This window comes from Thunnus thynnus, chromosome 8 (assembly GCF_963924715.1).
Source record: "Thunnus thynnus chromosome 8, fThuThy2.1, whole genome shotgun sequence".
NCBI classification, from domain to species: Eukaryota; Metazoa; Chordata; class Actinopteri; order Scombriformes; family Scombridae; genus Thunnus; species Thunnus thynnus.
In genome coordinates, this window is record NC_089524.1 from 8,430,942 (window position 1) to 8,445,281 (window position 14,340).

At 39.0% G+C, this 14,340-nt stretch overlaps 1 protein-coding gene across 4 annotated transcripts in view; it reads right to left on the minus strand.

The window, feature by feature from the left end:
* Window positions 1-2,304: 2,304 nt before the first annotated feature.
* lrrc7 (leucine rich repeat containing 7) overlaps window positions 2,305-14,340 on the minus strand; it is a 75,238-nt gene continuing 63,202 nt past the window's right edge. For 2 of the 4 annotated variants that reach the window (XM_067596337.1, XM_067596335.1), the window contains 6 exons: window positions 14,104-14,223; window positions 13,738-13,942; window positions 12,976-13,235; window positions 12,032-12,124; window positions 7,475-7,549; window positions 2,305-5,859 (listed from right to left, as the gene is read on the minus strand). In XM_067596337.1, the coding sequence (XP_067452438.1) occupies window positions 5,749-5,859; window positions 7,475-7,549; window positions 12,032-12,124; window positions 12,976-13,235; window positions 13,738-13,942; window positions 14,104-14,223 (864 nt within the window). In that variant the 3' untranslated portion in view covers window positions 2,305-5,748. Of the gene's footprint in view, window positions 6,074-7,474; window positions 7,550-12,031; window positions 12,125-12,975; window positions 13,236-13,737; window positions 13,943-14,103; window positions 14,224-14,340 lie in introns of all 4 variants that reach the window. The other 2 variants (XM_067596338.1, XM_067596336.1) reach the window with 2 other exon arrangements.

Sequence of the window (14,340 nt, forward strand, 5' to 3'; positions counted from 1 at the left end):
CATCTGCTGAGATGATGAGAGCCTCAGCTGAATTTAATCCACAGAGGAAACTCAAATCTCCCACAGACCTGCTGAGATGATCTTCATCCCTCCCTTCCTATATCTCTTGCTTCATTTCTGTCTCTTTTTCTCTCTATCACTTATCCATTTTTCTTTTTTCATTGTTTTTCTCTCTTCTTGCTCCCCTCCTTCACCCCTTTCTCTTCCTTTTACCTGTTTATTTCCATTTTCTCTTTTCTTCCTCTTTTCCTTCATTTCTGCCTTTTCAATTTATTTGCACAATTTCTTTAATCTCTCTCTTTTACATCCTCTAATTTCTTTTTTCATTCTTTGTCTCACCCTTCCATCTTTTGTCTCATTTATTTTCTCCTTACATCTTTCTTTCTTTATACAGTTATAAAAACACATGAATAAAACAAGAAAATTCTTAAAGCAATCACACTGCATTATGTAAAAATTGCTGGAGTCTGAATTATGATTCTACCAAGATTAAAGATTCCCACAGGGGGGATCAAACCTATGATCTGCTGTTTGTTAGACAGCAGTGTGAAGCCTGAGCTATCATGACTCAGAAAAGAACATCAGTATGATCAGGTCTTTTTTTGCAGAGTAAATAAGGCTTGCACCTCTGACATTTTTATAATCTGTAAGGGAGATGGAGTAGTTGGGAGCTGGAGAAGAGGTGGCAAGGAGGGTGTTTGTGCCAGTGTATGGCCAGTATGTTGTGTTGTTTTTGTATGTATTGTTTGTTTGTGTTTGTGAGACAAAGGCAGTTTTGAACTGTGAATAAAACCTGAAGGTTTGAAGGGACTAAAAGAGGAGCATCTTATCAGAAGAACAGCCTCACAGCCTTTTGCAGCCTCAATCAGCAGATTGGGAGCACCTGTATGTGTCTGTGTTTTTGTCACCTTCAACTCTGTTGAGTGCTGCCCTTAAAGATCTGGTATTATGGCCTTTTTGGACATTTTTTTATAAATGCTTAGGCTTTTTTAACCATACCTGTGACATTATATTCACCAAAAGTTGTTTAGATTTCTCTAAATCCATCTTTCCTTACAGCCCAGATTCACTATGACTACCTATTCCAATTGGCTGGAGGTGTGGCCCCCACTTTCACCCCAAGCCAATGAATAATTTACATGCCCTTAGGCAGTATCCTTACATGGACTAATGGCTGCTGCTGGAAACATAAAACAACAGTTGTCTATGAACCAGAGTCTGATCCTGAATGAAAGGGAAGAACCTGCTGTTGCACAGTTGAGATTTCAAAAGGATGTTTCAGAACAGTAAGATCATGTCTAAGTTTCCTAACAAAGTTGCTGGAGGGCGCTAGCTTTGCTTTAGCACACATCCTGCTTTGGCCATCATCCGGCTGAAATGCAAACTCAGTCTACAAAAGTTATGTATGCACTCAATGTGGGAGAAGGGTCTATCTGCAGTTGTGCAGATCTACATGACACACCCACTACTACATGAAAAGCCCACCTTACTACACAACACACTCCTGACCCCTAACCCTAACCGTCTCACAGCTCATGCCTAAACCTAACCAAGTGGGTGTGTCGTGTAGGTACTGCGAGTCCACAGATAGACCTACTTGCAGTGTAGCGCTGGGTGACGGTGGCCTCATGCTAAAGCTTCCTTCATATTGATTTGCCTGTTGGGTCTGATGTAATAACGGGTTCAGCCTCAACACCGCAAGCTCTTGAGCCACGAATTTCAGATAACTTAAACAGAGCAAGGAGATAGAAATTAGTAATTTTACAGCACAGGAGGACTCCCACCATCACCCTGATCCCAAAGCTAATTTTTCTTGTTTTACTCAATGACAGGGTAGTTGTATCAAATGTTACACACTTGGTTGCAATTGAATTTTGTATTGAACATTTACAGCCCATTAAGTGCCTTCAAAATTTTTGTAACCAATAAGAGACAAATGGTAAGTGATTCCCATAAACAAACTTAGAAGTTTTGTTCGGGGTCATCTAAATATGGTATGTTCCAAGTTTGGTGAAGATTAGATGAAATATGTGCCAAAAGAAGCAAAAAATGTGTTCACCAAAAAATCCAAAATGACAGAAAAATTTTGCAGGCACAAATGGGTATGGCCTATATCAGTCAAATCAGCTTCATTCAAGGAACACATGGTGCAAATATTGTTTTGCTTCGCCTCACGGTCATTGAGTTATTAGCCAAAATGTAAAACATGTAATAACAGACCACTTGCAGCAATCACACTAATTAGCAGAAAGAGAGAGGTCTCCCTCCTACAGACAGAGCTTAGTACACTATAAAGAGCCCAGATTACCAATAGTGACATTTTTATTATTTGTACAATAGAGACTTTAGTACATTATTCAAAACACTTCTTATATACTGAAAAAATGGTACGTCCCAAAGCCCAAAATGGCTTCAGTATAATCGCTGCACAGCATTTTTTCAATTTTATACATATATTATTTTTTGTAAAAACTGTATCTTAAATAGTATGTACAGATAGCGTCTGCAAAATGCATTCTAAACACATGATATATATTATATATACTTCGGCAATTACATTTCTCCGCATTAATACTCAAACTTAAAACTGGAAGGATTTCAACTTGCATGTGCAAATAAATAAAGAAATAAATAGTTCTGTTAAATCGTCACTAAAATTTGTCCAACTTATAACTCAACAGCAGTTCTCTCTTCGGAGGTCAAAGTACTTTTTGTCACACAACAGAAGAAGCAGCATTCAAGTTGGGTAGGTGTAGGTACTGCAGAAAGCATGAGTACATTCACAATCAATATGAGTCATTTTAAATTGGATTTCATTCACAGCTATGTACAGTGACACCGTCCTCAGCATTTGTTCAGCTCTTATGTAGTTTAAACACATAGAAAATGACTGTTTTTATAGTCATATACATATATATATAATATATATTTGTATAACACAAATTCACAATTACAGTAGAAATACATTTTATACAGTTTTGGATAGTACATGTGTAGGTCTCCAAGTCATACTGTGCGTACTTCCATCCATAACTTTGTTATAAGTGTCATTATAAAATATCACAATTTTTGAGCAAAGCTAAGGTATATCAATATATTTAGAAAGAATTACCTGAAACATGTAGTAAAAAATAATTATATTATCAAACCTTTTTTCTCTGTTCTCATCACAATATCTTTGATATTTCAAACTCTAAATAGGGTTGGGTGGGTACCTGTGGTTAAGATCAACCACACAACTTAACTGTGCCATTTTGTGTCCCTTATTGAATTAACTAAATTCTGATGCTTATTAGGAGACTTGACACAAAATGGGCACAGGATGACACTGTCACGTCAAGTAAAAGCAAAGGACAGTGAAGGATGTTGTTTTGCTCTGGATGAAACATCAGATGTTACACAGAACAGAACAAAACTCACTGCCATGAAACGCCTTCAGGACACTTGTTGCATTTACACGAAGACAGAAAATGAACTTCTTCACTTTTTTTTTTTTCTTTTTGTGGTTGCTTCTGTCATGTTAATACAATTTCTGAAGCGTGACCATGCAGGTCAGATTTTATATAAGACCACACTGCCATGGCTTCACCTTTGGCCAGAAACCTCTCACACAGTCTCAGTTTTTAATCTGAGTTGACATAACTTGGTTTCCCTGTTTTATAAATGTCAAATTGCAAACAACACCTGACCCAATCCACATATAATTTTCAACATTCACCAACAAAGTTGGCACATCTAAATTTCCATGTACACCTAGTGTCAATTTGCATCTTCTCAGGTTACAAAAGTTACACTGAGATTTCAAGTGAAGCTAAAGTCTTTGTCATAGAGATCAGATCTTTCCCTGATTGTCTAAAAAGGTAAAATCCGATTCAAGGCCGATTTACCCGTTAAGAAAGACTAACGGTGTGTGTTATACCTTATTGATTCTGCTGAGGAAATTCTCTTTTCACTTGCTGCTTTGCACAGGGAGGCCAGAGGTCAGGGCACTTCAGCAGAGCGGATGCTCTGGATTTGATGCTGAGCCAACAATTGAAACAGTTTCCCTACTCACTAAAGCCATGCAGCTGCTCTCACTGTGGACAGATATGATCTGGGCCACAGTGAGGTGAAGCTCTGATGTTTTGGGCCTGTGTAAATACAACCAGGGAGGGTCAGAGGGTCTATATGGCACCAAGTATAGAACATCAGTCTCACTGTAAATCAGTGGTATAATACATCTAGAGTCTTCTAGAGAGTACAGGCCTCTAGAAGCCAACAGAAAATGGCTGGCTGACAGTGACCAACGATATGAAAGCATGCTGTGCATTTACCATACAACTCAAACAGCTAGAAAGGGACGTGACATTGCTGAGACAATTGTAGAAAACACTTCAAACTCTCGAAATGTGGCACAAATGTTATAGATAGTGTTACAGTGTGTGTGTGTGCATGTGTGTGTGTGCGCGCGTGTGTGTCAGTATGTCTGGTTTTATAATAACATTTGAAGTCAAAGATGAGGTTAGAATATAGATATGCAATGCTGCATAGAGCACACCATTGTATATGTGTTGTGTATGAGTGTACATGAGTCTGTGTGTGTGTGTGTGTGTGGGTGTGTGTTTGCCTGTTGTGTATGGCAGTGTGTGTATGTATGTGTGTGTGTGTGTGTGTATGTGTGTGTGTGTGTGTGTATGTGTGTGTGTGTGTGTGTAAACATTAGCATGAGTTGCTCATTAGATGGCACTGCAGGACAAGTTAGGCTCTGCTGAAAAGCTCAATGGGCAGAACCTCGGAAATATTGCTTTAGCTCTTTTCAGCACAGCTGTGCAAGCAAACAGTTTTTTTTAAAACAGAAAACAAGTAGCAGAGATGGAGTATGAAAACTGTTTTCTACACAGAAAAATTGTGGTATATATGCTTTAAAAAATTGTCCATTTGGAGAATCCCTGTATGTTCATATGAGAGAATTGAGAATGTGGTTTATCAACAATAATAATATTAATCAAACTTTTAGAGCTGTCTGTCCAGGCCCCAAGGAGAGTGCAGCTCTAGGAGGCTGCAGCTCTATATATGTACACAAGGCAGAAAGTCTTAAGATTTCAATTTCTGTACACTGGAGGCAATAATACCTGCAGAACAGAACAGACGACAGCAGAACAGAACAAAGCACAAAACAGTGAAAGAAAGAGGAGAACAGAAGAAAACATAAGACAAAAGAATTGAACAGAATACAATACTGCAGAGAAAAAAAAAGAAAAAAAGAACAGTGAAGAACATGGAAAGTGAACCATGTGCTACACCAGGAAAATCATTAAAAATCTACCATGGACAGCAAAATACAAGGCAGTGGAGAAAAGCAAAAATACCCCAGAACTCTAACTAACCAACAAAACAAACTACTCAGACTGGCCAATCAGATGACTGCCTAATTAACAAACCAACCACAAAATCCAAACTGCAGCAGCCCTGTAGGGACTCAAAGGGTAGAGTCCTCTTGTGGTCTGTCCAACCGTCGATCAGGTCCCCGACCGCCGGTAGACAGAAGAGCCGATATGTTTCCTATGGTACATTTGGCACTAGTATTTGCCTTTGGTCCAGCAATAGGCAAAAAAATGTCTGTGTATTCCCCTAAAAAGGTAAAAAAGGCGGCTCATTTTTCAGGTCCACAAGCCTCCAGCGGAGGGCAGGTGGTGTGGCGTGGGATGGCGATGAGCAGAGAAGAGAAACGATGTTGTGTTTATTTGTTTGTTTGTTATAAAACTATTTCTAGCACGTGCTGCTGTCTCTCAGAACCACCAAGTCCACCGTCCACTGGAAACTCTTCAGCAGAGAGACGGCTGTCTCGTGCTCCATGTGTAAAAAACTATGTCCGTTAGCCTGCAAGGCAAACATGCAGCACAGTCAACAGCATGTGTGTGTGTGTGCAGTTTTTCCATACATATGTATATGTGTGTATGTGTGTGTGTTTGTGTGTGTGTGTTTGTGTGTGTGTGTGTGTTTGTGGAGGGATGGAGGGTCACTGCCATCATTATCTCAGAAACACATCACTGTTGGGGAAAAGAGAGAGAAGAGGAGGAGCTACACAGTCATGCTGTAGAAAGAGAAGGGGTAAAGACAAAAAAGGGCTTTTTAGATGAGTTAATCCAGCTAAACTGTACATCTGTGGAGAAAAGACGAAAGGGAAGGAGAGAAGGGAGGGAAACATGAAGGGGTTCATGGTAAAGCACTAATTATGACTACATGGTGCAATCCTCACACTTTTCTTTTGGGCAAAACTAGCAAATAGCTACACGACTTTGAAATAATGGCTACAATAAATATACTAATGCATGTAGCACAGTAAGAGGGTGAGGTTTGTACTATTCCAGTTGAGCGTATTTTGTTTCAATTTTGACTGATTTACAAAATATTCCAATATTTGTGTCTATTGTTGCTCCCTGTGAAGTAATATCCCTGCAGGGTGTAAACATAAATTGTTGCAGCATCAACCTTATAATGCGACCATGTGTACTCATAAGCACTCAAGTTTGCTTTCTCACAACTTATAAAAAAGACAAATAGTCTAGTCATCTGATAAACCACATAATTTGGCGAATTACATTCTGTTTACTTTCGCACACACAATCTGCTTTCATGGCAAATTACCAATAACAGTCGTTCTCAGAGGGTAGGCTGACACATCACAACATTGTCTTTTTCCAGTGTGGTTGAGCTATTATTCTGTTACCTTTTAGAAAAATCCACAGTGTTCAAGCCTAAATCTTATCCAAAGTGACTGCATTTTAAGACCAATTATGCAGTGAAAGAATGTAAATCTTGAATAGCACAAAAACAGTGTGGCTTTATACCTGTTTTCATTAGAAACTGAGCTAACTGACATGGAAATATAAGAAATTGAGCTCTGCTGGATTTTGTGTCATCACTGCAGACCTATGGCAGTTACAACCAATACTGCATGATGACGTAGCCTCATTTAAATTCAGCACCGATATCTTATGTAATGGCCTTCACAACCTTCCTTCACTCAGGTTTTCAACAGTATAAACTGTTAGGCCACTCAAATCCAGCTGTAATCTGTGACCTCAAAAGTTCTTGGTTGTCATTAGCTAAAGACGAAAGATGGGTGAAAGGTTGGTGGGGGGGCTTTTGGGGGGGTCATGCCAGATTTCTAGACCAAAAGATACACACACAGAGGCAGAATATACAGGCAGGAAAATGCTGAAGTCTGATACAGACTTGAACCCTAATATAAACTCCATGTGAGCTAACACCAGTGGGAGGGTTACGGCTTATCAATGATTGTTTGCTGCTGTTGGATAGCCTATGTAATAAAATGTTACTTTACATGGCAGGTAAAGTGTTTATGACTTCCTCCTTTGTCCTGCTAAATGCCCTGCCTCCTTGTTTAAAAAATAGGGGAAAGGTAGGGAGGAAAGGGGGGTAAAGGTGTGGCTGTTTCTGGCCCATCTGATGATGAGTGAGAGGGTGTTACCTGCAGTATCTTGTCTCCAGGCTGCAGAGCAGAGGCGGCGGGCCCGTCATGCTGTACCCTAGTAACAAAGATACCCTATAAGTCAAAATGATACACCGTTAGGACAACACAGGGACACGATGGTTTAGAATCTTTGCCTTTCTCATTCTCATCTCAATATCCACCCCCCCAGAAAATCACATTTCTGCCAAAAGTTTAAGGGCAGTTAAAAAAATGCATTCTCTTTGTTCTGAATTTGGGAAGGCATGCAAATATACCTTTGACAACAAAATTGCAAGTCATACATAATTATTGAACTCTAGTTATTCAAAGTACTTGAGTTTACATTGAACAGACTAGTTTTTATTCAGCATCTATCTTAAAATCTACAGAAGCTGAATGATACATTCCTCCCAAAAAGACAGATTATACATGCCAAAATGGTTTATCACCTAATTATACAGATAAAGACTTGGTGACAATTAGACATAAAAATAGGAAAATAGATAAACAGTAAATATATATAAAGAATAGGGGAAGAGGAATAGGTGTGGAATGGGTACTGACTAGGGGAAAGAAGTAGGTAGCAGGAGGGGCAGAAGATATTTCATCCCCCATATTTTCCCTCAACAACCCAAGGCAGAGATTGTAAAAACACCAACATCTTTTCACAGAGAGCTGAAAGATGTTTTTGAACACAGAAAGTGTAGGACAATGCATCTGTAACAGCTCAACATGTTTCAACAGGTTGCGCACGTGTTGAACACACAATAGTGAGCATAACAGACAGATGTGCCACACAGAAGTGACACCGGTTAATAAAGAACAATACGATGTAGTAGTGATAGTGCAGTGGCACCAACATACTATAGGCTATGAGTGAATGCAGGAACAGACACATACAGGTATATTGCATAGAAGTGCATATGTTAGAGGTATTAGTTAAGCTACTATACACAATAACATTTATACAGTGAGCCTCATAATTAGATAAGAAATAAGAGGGTATTTTTCCCTGGGTTTGTCATATTTACAGATTCAATTATGCCATTTCATATATGGCAACATAGTAAAAAAAAACAACTTCATAAAATGTTATTTGGATAATTTTAGCACTTTGTAATGATCCCCTGACATCTCAAGCACTGAAACCTATGACATGTCCCTGTCAGGTCACATATGGAGCTCACTGTACATTACAAATGTATTTGTTAGCAGCTGAAATTGGTTAGCGTTAGTCACAACAATCAAACATTTACAGACTATAAAGCAGTTGCACACAAAGCTGCAGTGCCGTACAAAAACCTTCCATCTTTAAAATGTACCTTTTCAGTAAATTTGAAAAAAAAAAATCTGCAAATTATGCCAAAGCATGAGCACATTTTTAACAAGATTAAGTAATTGTATTATTGTTAATCTAGACAATCTAAATGAACAAGTTTCTACAATGTTAGTGGTCAATATTGAGGATGAGGGTTTTGCAGCTCAGGGATAACACACATACAATATTCTCAGAGAGATGACAGTTGATACATATGTTTGTTATCAAAAGCAGCTCAATGTGCAAGCACAGCATATCTAGCAACACTAGGAACAGAAAATTGGATTTTCACAACCCAGATGTGACTGAAAATCCATGTTCTGCTCCCAAAATCCCTGTCTTCTGTTCTTAAACCAAGCCTGAGAGGCTAATACATCAAAGCCTGGGATCTAACTTCTGTCAATACAGGAACTGAGTCCTGTCTCCATTCATTGAATCCTAATTAGCCAGAAGTGAAGTTGACCCAGTGGCTTAAAAGTGTCACAGTTAGTCTTTTAAATCAAACTCAGGAGAATATCATTGTCATTTCTTTCTTTTTTTTAGCAACCTGATAATGATGTCAGATGGGTTTTACAAATGATTTTAAGACATTAAGAAATCTGATTCATCGAGGTTAGAAAACTCTGTTCTCACAAGCAATTTTTGGGAACTTTCAACTACAGTATTTGATTAAATATAAAAGGGTTTCGGTGCAGAAGATTATTCTGCACAGGATATACATAGTTAGATTAGATCATCATGCTTTTTAGAGACAAAATAAAAGGGTACTGGTACATTTACAGAATCTAGAGATTAAGCTATTATATTAAGAAGATTTTTCCTCAAAAACACTTTTGAGGTCAAGAAAACATGAAGAGGGCGGCATCTTTTGTTTCAGTTTGGATAGACAAAACAGGCCTTAAAATTCAAACTGGCACTTTTGACGCCAATTTGCACATGAGAGTGTTTTACAAATATAAAACTCACTGAATCATCTGGGAAACAAGTATGCCACTCTAGCCCAGATAAATCAGTGGAATTAGTCCCCACTGAATTAACTGTAACCAACTGGGTGCAAGCAACAAGATGACCAATAGAGGGAGCCACAATCCTGTGGAACAGTTGTGGCTGTAGTAGGCTCAAGGGATCAAAACCATAGATGTATAATTTATCAGTCAAGCTGTTTTGATACACAGTCCTTTTTAACTATTTAAACTCTCGCTCAATTTAGCCTTAAGTTTGCCCTTAATTACATTAAAAGAAAATAAAACCAATATATGTATACTTGCCTATAAAGACTAAAATAGTCACTAATGAAGCTTTTGGTGATAAAAGGAAAAAAAAACCTACAGGAGCTCTCATAATTAGGTCAGAATAAACAATTGAAACAAAATCAAAAGCTTGTTAGAGCTAAAACTGCTGACAGATCAGCCCTGAGTTGACTACCATTGATCATTAAATCATGAAAACAACATTTAACTGCTTCAGCAAGATGCCTCACGTGTGGATCAAAGAGGAAATGTTCATAGGGTAGGAAACAACAGAACTATAATAAGAAAAGGAGTTTCAAAAAAGGAAACTTGGAGTAAAGAAAGCAGAAAGTTGCATCCTGGTGACAGATAACCACCATTAGACCCTGTGGGCGGGCTCTAAGGTGAGCAAACCTATACATTAAAATGTATATATCACATTTTACATTTGAACCATACACACTTCCATGACTCAGTGAAAAATGAACAGTTGATGACGTCAACTGACATCACTGCCGATACCTAGAGGCTTAGCAGGTGATTGACAATTACCATCATTGTTTACCATTCACTGAGCTCATGGGAAGCTGCAGTATGTATAGTGAATGTCAACATTTTACTTTAAAGTGAAATATTACAACACATTATACACTATCCATCCACCCCTGTTAACACAGATAAATATTTTTATATCTGTCTATACCTGTACTTCAAGTCTCCTATCGTCTATATGCTGTATAAATTTACTGTGTGTATACTATAATTACTCATCTAAAGATCATGCTTTATGAATAAGAAAAGGCAGTTTTGACAAAATATTTAGTAGAATCACTTGAGAAACTGCTCATCTTCATTGGTACCAATTGCTGCCTGTGCAACATAGCATTAATAATGGACAAACTGCAGCTGGTGGAAGCGTTATGGATAGACACAGAGATGGGAAAGATTAAATAACTGTACGAGTCAGCAACTTAAACACTAGTTGTCTACTCAAAACTTAAGTGAAATGATGAATTGACAGTTCCTGTATTATCAGTACCCACCCCCGACTTAAATTAATTCACCATTGTGTCACATGGGCTGTGCAGAGGCTGAATGTTTTAAAGGACTCTTCTTACAGGCTTTCTATTTATAGAACAGCTGTCTCCTCAGTTACTCAACATCTGAATAACAGTCAGTAAAATCTGTCATACTTCCCATCCCTAGATCAAAGCGTTGAACATCTAAAATCACCCACGATGTCCCAGAACTAAGCAGCCTTCCTAAAATAGCTGTGAGAGCTCCATGAGCAGCCGTGCTCCTTTAGACTGACTATAGCAGCATGTTTCTAGGACAGACTGCCATGTGCTGGAGGCCTGGGGGATCTGCAACCCCAACAGGCTCTCAGTTACAGGCACTCTGACAGAATCAGTCAAACTGAGAAGTAGAAATGATAAAAGAGTTTGGCATATCTTGTAATTAGACATCATGTATGCATGTGGGCACAAATATGTTTTCAAAATATGGAAATATTCAAGTTTGTTGATTTAACTTCATTTTCCAACCAACCTGCCAGTGATAAGGACTCTTTTAAGATCAAATAAACACATAAACTAAACTATTTACTATTACTATTTACTACATAAATGTCTATATCAAAAAGGCGTCTTGTATTATCAGTCCTAACTGCCAAACCCAAGGGTTTTGAGTATTTCAGGAGATTTAATTTAGATATACTTTACAAATAACCCAGATACATGAGTCTTAGGTATTTAAGTGAAGTGCAAAGGAAACTAAATCCATAAACAACTCCTGCTTCTTACCATTTCAAATACGTAAATCCTTAATTAATCTGCTATTTCCCAGTATTTTTTAATGTAACATCACAGACTCAAAGTGACTCAAAGTTAACCAAGTCAACTACTACCCCACAGACAGACAGACAGGCCGATAAACGAAACACTGCGGTAACGAGCAGCAGTTTCCATGGCAACTCTGAGGTAAAGCTGGGGAGGCTGTGATTGGCTGGCAGGCCAGGTCGGGTCGTACCATGTCGGAGGGTTTGAAGGGGTTCCCCTGGCCACTGATGCCACCAGAGATACTGAAACCAAGACCGGGGTTCTTCTCTATTCTCACACACAACTAGAAAGAGAGAGGAGAGACACACAGAGAGAAAAGAAAGAGAGAGAGAAAGAAAGAAAGACAAGTGAAAGTGAAATCTAAAGATCATAGCAGTCTCTACATGAGCATAGATTACATACACAACAGTAACGGGGCTTTCATGTCATGTGTGACACGCTCTGGCAGCTATATTGGAGGTCCTCCAAACTGAGCCACAAATACTCTTGTCAGAGTTTGACATAATGAAATGCTTCTCATATTTGGAAGGGCAAAAACAAAACCCTGAGGAAGATCAGCTGATGATGAGCCAATCTGAGTGCTGCAAATGACTTCATGTTCCCACCTAAACTCTCCATCTGTGAAATATCTCACATTTAGAACTACACCTCCGTGGCTTTTTCTAGACCTGTTTCTGCACAACCTGTCACTGCTAGGCTTGTAAAATCACACATGGATGTAGTGGTTATCAGTATATTTTGTTTCCTTGAATAGAATCATGTTTTCCTACGTATTTGATCAGGTAACAATCATATTCTGTTATCCTGTTGGCTAGTTGTAACATGTAGATGTTAACCACTACTGTCTTTGCCAAATTTGTTGCCTGTTAGCTGACAAAGCCAACAATGACAATAGCAACAAAGAAAGCCAAAATCAGTTTACTTTGTCACAGTTACCTACATTTAGGAACAGATTTAGCTTATCAAACCATTCACTTTTACTTGTGTTGCTACTCAAAAGACCACAAAACCCTTTCTAACCTATTTATTACATACAGTATGTAACTGTTGTTTGAGCATAGCGCATTTTCTAAATAGACCCCCAAGATAGTGAGACATGTGTTGCCTCAGACAAACAGACAGACGGTCAGATACCTGTTCTTGGAAACCATCCGTGCTCTTCTGGCCTTTAGTCTGCAACAGGCAGCGTGCGCTCTGAGGCCGCGGGTTGGTGTGAGTGGTCATAACAACCTGATTGTTATGGACCATGCCCTGGTTGCCGTGGTACTGGGGGTTGGTGGCAGGCTGATGGGGGTTGTGGGAGGTATGAGGGTTATACTGGGATTGGTTCCCGGATGAGGACAGGCCCATGGTCATGCCGGCACTTGGGTAGCCCTGGCCAGGAGGGGGAAGGGCTGGATGGAAAAAACAAAGAAACTGGTAGCATTTAACACTAAATAAATAAAACTTCGTGTAACTGATTAATGTGTAGGCTGCTGATTTGTTACACAAGGTACAAACACTTTCTGACTTTTTCTCCCAACTACTATCACACTATTATTCTACTACTGTGTATCTACATATTTCAAATGTAAAAATTAGAAAATAAAAACTAAACTTGACATGACTTGATGCTACCTGGAACTGGATTAAAAAAAGAGAAAATAACTGAAAAACAAAAAGTACAAATAACAGCATATTTCAGTTTAAAAAGGTAGACACCTGGATATAATTTTATTACAATTTAACGCCAGCATACAACTCTTGTTTCCATTTACACATTGTGATTGGAGTTAAGGATTGAGTGACAGCTTGTAACCCCAATAATTCAATGCGTCTAACTACTTACAATTAATTTCTAACTCCAAAATAAATCTGTACAGGCTACAAATGAACAGTTTTTTAATTTACTTTTACCTTGAGACATGGTGCCTTGATATTGCCCCCCAGAGGGAACGACTGATAGGGGCATCCCTGGCTGGTATTGGCCCTTGTTCATCATCCCGCCATCGTAGACCTGCTGACCGACCACACGATGAGGGGTCGTGGCCGAGGAGGAGGAAGAAGAAGTGACGATCATGGTATTGTGTGATTGGTGAGATGGGTTATGGGGGTGGCCACCCTGAGGAAAGAGGAGGGGGAATTAGGTAAGTGGAGATATTGTATGGTGTTAAGATGTTTATTCATCTGCATTTATAACAAATATGTATATGAGCAGTGTCCTTCCTTACTCTCTTGGTGGAGTTTGATTGAAAGGTACACTGATTACACAGCAGCTCTCACCTTTTTCATGAGGTTGTCAGGTGGGACATCCCTTCTGCCAAGTGAGTAGGGAGCCCACTGATTGCTCCCTGACACCCCCTCCTGGTCATTGTCCAGCATGGCAGCCTGCTGGGAGGGGGTCTGAGAGGGAGACAGAAACAAAGACAGAGACAGACCAATTAACAATTACTGAGAATGAACATTTAACTTTCATAACATACTTGTATGTACATGTAGACGTATGTCAACCTTTGTCTG